General features: G+C 42.1%; 1 protein-coding gene across 8 annotated transcripts in view; it reads right to left on the reverse strand.

Moving 5' to 3' along the window:
- The window catches only part of S100PBP (S100P binding protein), a 34,632-nt gene extending 22,950 nt beyond the window's left edge, over positions 1-11,682 (reverse strand). For 3 of the 8 annotated variants that reach the window (XR_010411026.1, XM_064589532.1, XM_045898174.3), the window contains exons 1-5: positions 11,544-11,682; positions 5,948-6,060; positions 4,421-5,232; positions 3,697-3,785; positions 1,699-1,802 (exon numbers count right to left, since the gene is read on the reverse strand). Coding sequence is in view for 7 of the 8 variants with exons in the window: in XM_064589532.1 (XP_064445602.1) it covers positions 1,699-1,802; positions 3,697-3,785; positions 4,421-5,230 (1,003 nt within the window). In the remaining variant the exon portion in view is untranslated. Of the gene's footprint in view, positions 1-1,698; positions 1,803-3,696; positions 3,786-4,420; positions 5,233-5,947; positions 6,061-8,557; positions 9,624-11,387; positions 11,411-11,543 lie in introns of those variants that run through there. The other 5 variants (XM_045898173.3, XM_045898171.3, XM_064589531.1 and 2 more) reach the window with 5 other exon arrangements.
- Positions 11,683-11,792: the final 110 nt, after the last annotated feature.

Below are 11,792 nucleotides of genomic sequence, written 5' to 3' on the forward strand. Positions count from 1 at the left end.
CTTTAGACTAGACTTTACTTTCCCAACCACTAAAGTATGCTGTCTTTCCTCTATATGCATTATTCTAGTTGTTCCTCATGGGATACAGATTACTATGGTAAAGTAGGAGAGAGACTGCTGAATGGGAGAGAGACTGGAAAAGATGCTACAAACATGAGCAGCTGCTCACTGCTTTTCTTAGGAAATTTTCTTTTCTAAATGCCCCAAATGAGAAAGGAAAATATAATTGGATATCATCAGTCTGAATTGCCTAGGACATAAAAGAAGGTCACTTCACAGAGGGAAAAGCAATGTTCAAGTCTCTTCCACAGAGGTTAAATATATACAAACTTCTTTTAATCTGCCCCTCCAATCAATGACCCGGGTGAAGGGGGTCCAGGCCAGTGGGAGAGGAATGTCTCTAGTTCCACCAGCCAGACCTTTAAAACAGTTCAAACAAAGAGAGCTCACAAGCAGAGAGCTGAGCAATCATTACAAGTAGCATTTGAATGCTTAATGAAAGCTGTGACTAAAAAATAAAAGGACCTGGAATAAAAAATTCTTCTGGCCAATGTAGTTCTAAAACTACTAAATAATTAAAGATTCATAAATAAAGGGGAGTCTCCTCTGAATCTTCGGCGAAAAGTTCCCCTAAAACTCTTCCTAGTGATTTATGACAGATCTTCGAGTAACAGAATTATCTTCCCCATGGAGCCTACCTAGAGCATCCTCTTTCCCCATCTTCCACTGTCCCCAAACGCAAACAAAAGTGCTTCTTCCTTGCTCCTAGTGCACTTTATACACAATTCTATTAGAATTATATCTCTACTGATTAGAGGTATTCCAATCAATAATGTGGTATAATTATCTTTTCCTTCTCTGATCTATCAATTCCTAGAGAGCCAGGACCCTACTTTGATCCTCTTTACATTTCCAATCCCTAATCTTCAAACCTACCACCACTGAAAGTAGTTGAGAAAGGTTTGCTAAATGAACAAAGAAGCTGAAGATGATGGAATATGGAGCAATCTTCATGAGAAAGAATCCTTTTATCAGTACCTCTCTAATCTCGGCACCTTCATTATAGCCCACAAGTTCCCCTCCCTTTAGGAGCTTTCCGATCAGCTACTAGTCCAGGATGAATAATAACATAGACAATAATCTCTTGAGGCCTGGAGAAAGAATCCTGTCATTTTGGTTTGTAAGAGCTTTTAGTGAACCAGGGAGAACTCAGCTTGAAGAATCTGGAAGGTAGTCAAAACCTTTTAAGAGCTTTTATTCAAATGTCAAGATGCAGAATGGTATTTGAAATACTTGCTTTTTACATTTAAATCCTAAAGGAAACAAGGAAAAGAAATAATTCTAAATAAAAAACTAACAATTACTAAGCAGCCCCTGGTCATCCACTTCTATTTTTCAAACAAAAAATTCCCTATCTAAAAAACTACAGGTCTGGTTTCAGCCCTCAACCATAGCGGAGGCACTCTTCATGTACTGGTATGAGTCTCCTTGGATCACCCTCTAATACTGGTTAGCCAAACCACTTAAGATCTTATTTGGTTAGACAATCCCTTCAAGTAAAAATCTTTGGGTAAGAAAGTTATCTCTCTCATCAATTTAAGAAAACTCAAAATAATCTCCCAGTTTAATCTGTATTACCCTGGAAAAAAAAAAATCCCATCACATCTTTTACATGCCATTCTTTGGCTACCATGTTACCTTGGTTAGTGTCCTTCGGGTGTTCTATATGAGCAATGACTTCCTTGAGATAACTTTCCTTCTGCTTTTCTAGATCTGATTGTGAAAACGTCGGAACATTAGTCCTTGAACAAAGCAAACCAGAAGGAGGAAAAACAGTTCATTAGAACCATGAGTATAGTGCTTTGTAGAGGGAAGTCATATATTGCTGATCAGTTAAAATTACTAACTTGCAGAGGCAAAATACTCTTTAAGATCCAGTGACAGAAGACAGTATTAGTAAAAAGCTGAAATCAAGTATGAAGGTAAGAAAAAAAGGAAGATGAGAAATAGATATAAACTCCTGTTAACAGGGCATAAGAAAGTGAAGATTACCTAGTCCCTAGAGAAAGAAAGCACTCGTTGAGTAATTCAAGGTTAATCAGGACATAGCTAACTTGATAGCCACAGAAAAACTGAATTAGATAAAGACCAAAAAGAACCAGCTGGGGGCACCTGGGTGTCTCAGTTGGTTAAGCAACTGCCTTCAGCTCAGGTCATGATCCTGGAGTCCCTGGATCGAGCCCTGCATCGGGCTCCCTGCTCAGCGGGGAGTCTGCTTCTCCCTCTGACCCTCCTCCCTCTCATGCTCTCTGTCTCTCATTCTCTCTCTCTCAAATAAATAAATAAAATCTTAAAAAAAAAAAAAAAAAAGAACCAGCTGGATGTGGCAATTAGAATACTGGTGACCTTGGCAAGAACAATGTCTGGCCCTTGCTCATCCTGACTGCACTGATAACTGTGGAGTCAGTGGATGAGAATATTGAGATAGTAAGTACATAACTGCCCCAAGTAGCCTGACTTGGCTCCTTGGTATAATTTCCACTTTAAGTAAGTCACAAAGTTTCCCTCAATTATGCAAACAAAACAAAACAAAAAAAACAAAAAACTGGGGTTAGGGACAGTAGTCAAAGGGGACGTTAGCCTTATTTTTAATTTATTTAAAAAAATGTAAAGCAGTGGGGCGCCTAGGTGGCTCAGTCAGTTAAGCGTCTGCCTTTGGGCTGGGTTATGATCCCAGGGTCCTGGGATGGAGCCCTGCATTGGGCTCCCTGCTCAGCGGTGAGTCTGCTTCTCCCTCTCCCTCTGCCTGTCGCTCCCCCTGCTTGTGCGCTGCTCTCCCTCTCTCTCTCTCTGTCAAATAAATAAATAAAATCTTAAAAAAATAAAAATAAATAAAAAATTTAAAGCAGGGGCACCTGGGTGTCTCAGTCGTTAAGCATCTGCCTTCAGCTCAGGTCATGATCCCAGGGTCCTGGGATCAAGCCCCACATTGGGCTCCCTGCTCAGTGGGAAGCCTGCTTCTCCCTCTCCCACTCCCCCTGCTTGTGTTCCCTCTCTCGCTGTGTCTCTCTGTCAAATAAATAAATAAAATAAAAAAAAATTTAATATCTGTATAATCAAAAAAAATTTTTTTAATCTCATTGTAAGGAAGCCAATCTGACTCAACCTAAAAAATAGCTTTGCTAATTGAGAAGGCCCATGTAGACACTGCCATCTCCTGGCAACAAGAGAATAGATTGAAAAGGTGACCCAAATCCACAACCTCCACTATAATTTTTCCCCAAGGACAGTTGCACTCAAGTTGGGAGAGATGACAAAAGGATTTTCTACATAATTGTATTTTAATATTTGTGTTAAAATTATTCTAACCTCCTGTCCTGTGACCAGGCTTCCTGATGCACAGGAAAAGAAATCTTACATTTATACAGTGCTTTCACTAATATGTCTTTTTTACTCCCAAAATAACCTTGTGAGGCAGCAGAAAAGGCATCATTAGCCTCATTTGTTGACAAATAAACTGAAGTCACAGATCATTTGACTTGCCCAAGGTCACAGAGCTACATGTTAGTGGTCCCAGAACTTAAAAGTATGCCTACACCTGGTACATGGTTTTACTCCACACTAAGGGGTAACTGAGGAGGGGAAGAAAGAAATTGAAGAGAACAAACAGAAACCAGAATATTATCATACTGTTACCTTGTTTTGGCTTGCAGAACAGGAATGACTTTGCCTAGTCTTCTCTCATTGACTTTCAGCTTCCCCGAATCCTTGTCAAGAACATCCTGCTTTCGTTCAGAGCAGAAGGAAAGATAATTATAAGGAAAAAGCTGAAAACACTATTGATGGACATATTCTTTTATTCTTAATAAAGGCTACAGAGGCATATTTCTGAACCCTCCTGTGTACCAGGCACTATGACAGATACTTTAAATGAGATAGTGACTGTAATTTTAAGGAAAAGGAAGAAATCCTAAGTGGCATGCCCATTTGATAGACAGGGAATCAGGCTCAAAGAGGTTAGGAAAATTGCCCAAGATTTTTCAGCTCTTCAGTGGCTGATCAGGTGCTGTATCTCATTTAGCGTGGCAACCAAAGATTGAGACTTAAGCTGAAACCCAAAGAAGGGAAAAATAATAGTAAAATCATCATTATCTTAGTAATTATTCAATAAGTAGTAATTTAATATTATATACCAGTTACTATAAATACATTATTTCATTAATCCTTACTATACTGTGAAGTATTATTTAGTACAATTTATAGATAAGAAATATGAGGAAACAGAGAGGCTAAAGAATTTTACCAAGGTCACAGTTCTAGTCAGGATTCAACTCCCAATTTGTTTGATGAATACAAAGCTCTGCTATACAGCTTGTGAATGAAAATAATTTTTCTCTTTACATTGAAAAAATATACTTACTTTGTTTGATGAACTGGAAACAACCGGAAACCTCACTTCACAATTTGATTTATTTGATCCATTTTTCCAGGAAGACCCCGTATTCGGAGTCTCTGAATGGTCCAAGATCTGAGAGAACACAGGTGTAGTTTTCTTACCGTCAGATATATTTTTATCAGACACAGTTTGTTCAAAGTCATTGTCTGAAGGAGAAGAGAGTGGGGGCACATCCCAAGCAGAATTACTGGGACTGATCCCTTTAGACTCAGTGCAGAGTTTGCTCTCATCTGGGCTAAGACCATCTTTTCTCATCTCTTCCCCAAGGGAGGAGGGTTTTTCAGTATCTTTGGATGAATCAGTCTTGTCCTTATCAAGCACAGCATCACAAACTGTTGGATCAAACGGTGTAACTGTTATTTTTATAGGATTCTTTTCTAGTGCAGAGTGTCTGTTTAATGGTTTAGTAGGAGTTGGTCCATGACCAACTGATGTACTTAATTGAGGTAGTTTCAAGAGGCCAGGGGTCTCAGCTACTGGTCCCAAGCTATACAATGAATTTTTCTCTTGGGAAGTATCAAATAGAATTTGACTCCCTTTCCCTCCCTTCTCAACACGCCTGCTATCATCTTTAAGGTCATCATCCTTCAAGAGCTCCTGAATATCTTCCTCTGTGAAACTAAAATGGCCATCATCTTCTTCTCCCTCAGACAGATCCAGCAAGGAGTCATCCAATCCATCCTCATCCAAGGAACCCCAAGAAAATGGGGCATTGTCTTTAGGCAAGAGAGAAGTTCCAGAAGACTGTTCAGAGGGCACAAGTGAGCACGTCATATCTGGAAAAATAAGAGGCAATTTCACTGAGGAACAGGAATTACCCCTATATCAACTTCTATCTGTTCTACAGTGGTGGTGTCCTGATATTTCGAATTCTTTGCACTGTGACTTGCAACATGAGAAATAATTTTAAGATATTTACCCTTACCAGGATCATGGAAATATACATTAGAACAGTGACATATTTTCTTCCTAACAAAATAGTGAAAATTAGGATGCCATAATATCTAAGTTGATAAGGATATAGGAAATAAGCATCCTCACACACTATCAGTATAAAAGAGTGTAAGTCAGCACAATATTTTGTGGAGAGTAATTTGCAATACCATTTGACCCCACAATTTCAATTCTGTGAATTTTTCCTGCAGCAGTACCTATACAAGTGCACATGGATACATTTGTAAGGATGTTCAAAGCAGCATTATTCAAAAGCGCCAAATATTGGAGACAACCTAAATGTCCATCACCAGAATTGCTCAGTGAAATCATGGTACATCCATACTATGGAATACTTTACAACTATTTAAAACATAATGAAGTAGATCAATATATACTATCATAGATTAATATCCACAACATACAAATAAAACAAATATATATTATGTAAAATGTTTGGATTCTCACGGTTTATACTTTAAAAAAACAAATGTACAACTTCTAAAATTAAAAAAAAAAAAAAAAACACTTTAAGAATATAAGAATTGTCTTCCATACTGTGTGGAGCTGCTGGTGTGATCTCTTTGCCACGAGACCAAATGGAAAAAGGTTTCAGCTCCCGCTAGCTGTTCCTTTCAGGAGACTTGTCAAAATGATTGACTCCCACCTTCCTGCAGGCACAAAGAAAATTAGAGGATCTTCTCATCACTTTCAACTCTGCTAATTACAAAGTCAACTGTATTATGCTTTAAGGTGCTCCACCTATTAATTTTGATCTTGATTTTTTTTTAAATACCAGAAAGTTGGATTTTGAGTCAAGAACATCAAAGAAAAACCTTTAGAGGAAAAATTATGCAACTAAGGAACTAGTTTTGTTCCTCCCAACAATTTTGTACTTTCTTAAGAATATCATTTGCTCCAGTAAGATGAATACTGGCTCGGGAGTACTGAGACCTTGCTTGTAGTCCTGGTTCTGTCACTAACCAGCTGTAGTAATTTGGGTGAGCCACTTAACCATTTGGACTTGTTTCCTCATTTATAAAAAATGGGGACAGGATGGAGAAGAGGGACGAGGCAATGTCTTAAGATTCCACCAAGATTTACAAGTTAATCATGACCACACATGCCGAAGTCTCATTTTCAATTTATATATAAATGCAAAGAACAGGGGCGCCTGGGTGGCTCAGTCGTTAAGCGTCTGCCTTCGGCCCAGGTCATGATCCCGGGGTCCTGGGATCGAGTCCCACATCGGGCTCCCTGCTCCGCGGGAAGCCTGCTTCTCCCTCTCCCACTCCCCCTGCTTGTATTCCCTCTCTTGCTGTGTCTCTCTGTCAAATAAATAAAATCTTTTAAAAAAAAAAAATGCAAAAAACAGATCCAGAAAAATATAAACACAAAACTGATGACTGTTATAACCTATGAGGGGACAAAGAGACATCAAGGGGAGACTTCAGTGTCATTCTACTTTTCTACTTGAATATTTGTAAATTACTTATATAATTAAAACCTAGCTTTTAAACAGTGATGGACCTAATCTAAATTATTTTCTAGATGGGAAAGGTGATAAAAAAAACTTCTATTTCATATATCATTTCAACATCTGAGAAGCTATAAGAAATGCTTAAACACTAAACTCAGTAATTTGGAAAATTCCTTATTAGCCTTCTGTGAATTTCCCCACACCCTGCTTTCCCTCCACTTCCTGAATTTTAGCTTTAGCTCATGCATTCTTTCAGAAAACATTTTCTGAGCTAATATCATCACACAGCACTGAGCAAGATAACTGGTTTCTATAGGACTTCTTAAAAAATAAAGACATGGTTTCCATCCTTAAAGAATGTATAATCCGGGGCGCCTGGGTGGCTCAGTTGGTTGAGCGACTGCCTTCGGCTCAGGTCATGATCCCAGGGTCCTGGGATCGAGTCCCACATCGGGCTCCCTGCTCCTTGGGAGCCTGCTTCTCTCTCTCTGTCTCTCATGGATAAGTAAATAAAAATCTAAAAAAAAAAAAAAGAATGTATAATCCGGACACCTGGGTGGTTCAGTCAGTTTAGTGTCCAACTCTTGATCTCAGCTCAGGCCTTGAGCTCACGGTTGCTGAGTTTGAGCCCCACACTGGGCTCCCAGGACCCTGGGATCATGACCTGAGCCGCAAGGCAGCCGCTTAGCTAACTGAGCCACCCAGGCACCCCTTAATGGGATTATTTTGAAGCAAATCCCAGGCATCACATCATTTCATCTGTAAATAACAAGGATTCCTTACCATAAAATATATGGTTTGGGTAACCAATTATTTTATAAATTATTTTTAAAGATTAAAAAAAATCAGTATCCAGTAAGTCCACACAAGGCAACTGGTCGATATGTTTTGTATTTTAATCTATATATTCCCCGTCTTTTTTTTCCCTTGCAATCTGTTAGAGAAACAATACCATATAGTGTATGGATACATATATCATTAAATTATAAAAACTTGCATGGGAATAGGAAGCACAAAATTCAAGACAGTGGTTACCTCTGGTAGTGGAGAGGGAAGAGAAATGGCAAGGGGACATGAGTACCTTCAATTCTATCTATAATGTTTATTTCTTTAAAAAAATGAACAAAAAAGACCTATAAAAAATATGGCAAGGGGGGGCCTGGTTGGCTCAGTCAAGAGCCTATGACTCTTGATCTTGGGAGTTGTGAGTTTGAGCCCCACATCAGGCACATAGAAATTACTTTAAAAATATATACATGGCAGGGTGCCTGGGTGGCTCAGTAGGTTAAGGAACCGACCCTTGATAGCAGCTCAGGTCTCGGTCTCAGGGTTGTGACTTCAAGCCCGTGTTGGAGCTTAAAAAAATAAAGGGCAACATAATGAGACAGGGAAACCATTTTAGAAAGATTCCATTTCTGCTATTTTTCTGCTAAGTCCCGTTTACTCATCTTCTATATTTTGCATCTGAGTAAAACAAAGAAGCTATGTTGCCACTCCAAGGGGAGATAAGAAAGTTAATCATTCTCTGAGTTCCATCCTAGGCCTTAAACACCTGATAACATGTAAGAACCAGATCCCAAACATGTTCCCAGACATTAGCTTAAAACAAACCTTGGCTGACACTGGCATCGATATCCCCTACCTTCAGTGATTTATGGAATAACACCTATTGTTCACCTTACACTCACCTTTGATCGGAGGCTTCCCTGGGTTCCTGAAGGCACATGTACCCTGGACCCCTTTCCACTATAAACCCATAACCTCAAGTGACAGAGCGACTTACTTTTCATTTTCGGAGTGTCCCAGACACTCCATCTGCTATACTCTATCACACTATTCAATGAACTCTGCTCTCGCTTCCTCCTGGCTCCCATTTGATTCCTATTCTGCACAAAGCCAAGAACCCTGGTTGGCTGGTATCTGAGAGACCCCCTCTGAGTACTCGGATTCAGCCTGCCTACATTGATAAAATAAAGCTGAATGGCGTGATAATGGTATCATTATGTTACTTCCTATACATTTTATATGCTTAGAATATTTAATAATAAAATTATTTTTAGGGGCGCCTGGGTGGCTCAGTTGTTAAGCGTCTGCCGTCGGCTCAGGTCATGATCCCAGGGTCCTGGGATTGAGCCCCCGCATTGGGCTCCCTGCTTGGTGGGAGGCCTGCTTCTCCCTCTCCCACTCCCCCTGCTTGTGTTCCTGCTCTATCTCTCTGTCAAATAAATAAATAAAATCTTTAAAATATAGTTTTAAATTAAGAAGTCAGTAGAGAAAGACAATGATTACATTCTGTAGTTTCAAATGTCCTCTCCTATACAACAGGGACCATCACAGTAGCTACCTCATAGTGTTGTTGCCAAAATTAAATGAGACCGTGAACTAAAGCACTTCAAGTACTACAAGCACAATGGAAAAGCTAAGTAGTGGCTACAGTTTCTATTTCATCCCACCATCATCACCTCCCTGACCCCTAAAGAGGTCTTAATGAAGCACAGGAATGGTAGGAAAGAATGTTAATCTAGTTGAGAACTTCCCCTAGGTCCTTGCTTGTTAGAAATTATCTAGTATACTCTAATTTCTTTCAGTTTAACCGAGCATTCAACCATATTGCCACTGAATTAATTAAAGACCAGGCTGTGTGGACATCTGAAATATCGGGCAAATCCCTTGAATTAATAGTTATTGAAGTAACAGAAGAGGGACTGACCTAAATTCAGAGACCTCACAAGTCACTTAAAAGTCTCTGAACCTCAATTCAGATGAGAACACTCATCTGAAAAATGGGGGATACAATTACATGCCGTTATCTTCAAATACAGATTATCATGAGGATCAAATGAGGGGATGTTTATGAAAGCACTCTAAACCTAAAAGCCCTATACTAATTAAAGTTGATATTTAATGAATTTGCAAAAGGGGGGAAATCTCAGATAAAATTAAGGTCTAAAGTGAATTTCCACAAGACAGCCTTAGCGCCTGTCTGCCATTCTACCATTAACTGCCTTTCTTGGCACTTGTTTTGTAACTTCCACCTAAAATGAGGATCTCTTTATTTTTAAGGGAAGAATATTTTTCTCATCTCCCAAGTCTATCTCTTAATTCCTCTGCTCCCCATCCCTCCTGTGACCCTATTCTGTCCTTCCACATCTCTCTCACCTGTCCACCCCCTTCTTCACACTTCAGTTTACCACCCCCTTGCTCTGTTCTCTAACCACCTAGCTGCAACCTCAGGAACTGGTTCCCTTTCTATTTTTATCGTACCTAAGAAAACCTATTGCCTTAGAGCACAAAGCCTTTATTTTATTCAGGCCACTAAAACTGCAACACCAGACACAACCCTATATCCCTCTTTCAAGGTTCTAAAACCAAGACCATTACCAAGCTAGATCTGATAGGTATGGCCAAGGGCAAAGATTATTTCCAAGGGACAGGCCTTTGATTTCCAACCTTCCCCAATAGGCAATACATGTGCAGCACACAGCACAAAAGGCACTCACTAGGCTTTATCACTCCGTAAAATGGGCATAACACTTAAAATCAAAGTGAACTGAAATAATCTGTAAGAATTCTGCAACTTCCTTTGAAGTAAATGGAAATACTGTAGGACTCAAAAACAACCTAGGGCTGGAAATTTCTGCTTTAGGTTAACATTCCACTAGATACGGATTCCAGGATTCTCATTCCACAGGGTCATAGAAACTAAGTATTACTAAGCTACAGCAACAGGTTTCTTTTTAAAAAGAAAATGTTTTAATTTAGACAGGATAGCTAAAGCTTGCAGCCTCTAACAAATCCACAAGAAACTGGAGATCAGCAGGTAGGCAATCCAATCACTTCTTTCCCCTCTCTGGGGCCCACCCTGCGGTGCCAGCTGCCTTCCCTCCCTCCCAGGAAGGAACTGGTGACACCTCCAGTCCCGAGAGCCAGGAAGAAGGGTGACCCATGTCCACCCTTCGTAGGAGACTGCTTGGGCTGCCCCCTGCTCTCCCCCAGAAATGCGACGGCCTCAGCACTGCATCGCCCTCGGGGCCGGACCTTCGCACTTCCCTCCTCCCTCCTCCGAAAACATCGAGAATTCCCGCCACCCCGCGGAAGGCGGGAGAAGCGCGGGCTGGCTCCCCGCCCCTCCCCCCGCAGGGGCCAAACCGACCCCTCAACAGGCCTGCGAGATGCACCACTCACCCGGAGGGTAGCCACACACACCCACACCTCGGTGGGACCGAGGCCCCGCCAGCCCAAGGGGTGGGTCATCCTCTCCCTCCCCCACCCTCAGGGCGCGGCGGGAAAATCTTCTCCCTAGCAACAGTTCCCCCCAAGTGGGGCAAGGGAAGCGGCACCCCCAACCTACCCAACACACCCATCCTCCCCCACCCCCACTGGGCAGGGAGACTGACAGCGCTCCCCGCCTCGCAGGTGACCCGACGGCCTCCCTCTTCCTCAGCAGGGTGAGGGGCATCTACCGCCCGCCGACGTGGAGGTGGGGCGCAGGGACACTCCCCCTCCCGCCGCCATCACCTCAGGAACGACAACCAGCCCTCTCCCAGCAGGGCGAAGGCCTCCCAACCCTTCAACGGGGTGGACGGGCATGTATGGCCCCCTGGAGAAGCAACAGGCGCCCCCATCCCCCTCCCAGCCGGGAACGCAATCCCCCTCGTCCCTCCCGCTCTTCACCTCCGGAAGCGGGGCCGAAGCCTGGGCGAAAGACTGCGCCTCACTCCGCCCCCTGCGCCATTTTATCGCCCCCTCCCCGACTTCCCCCACCCCGAGGCAGCCGGGCCAGCGCAGGGGGGAGGGCAAACAGGCAGTGATTGGCAGGAAATCGCCCCGCCCCTCAGGGGGTTGTGCCCCGCGCAGACGCCGCAACCCCGCCCTCTGTGCCGCCTAGCCTGCCTACTGGCTCCGCCCCTTTTCCGTCTCATC

The sequence above is a fragment of the Mirounga angustirostris genome, unplaced genomic scaffold (genome assembly GCF_029215605.1).
Source record: "Mirounga angustirostris isolate CCGP_5_RB_7025 unplaced genomic scaffold, mMirAng1.0.hap1 SCAF_4, whole genome shotgun sequence".
NCBI classification, from domain to species: domain Eukaryota; kingdom Metazoa; phylum Chordata; class Mammalia; order Carnivora; family Phocidae; genus Mirounga; species Mirounga angustirostris.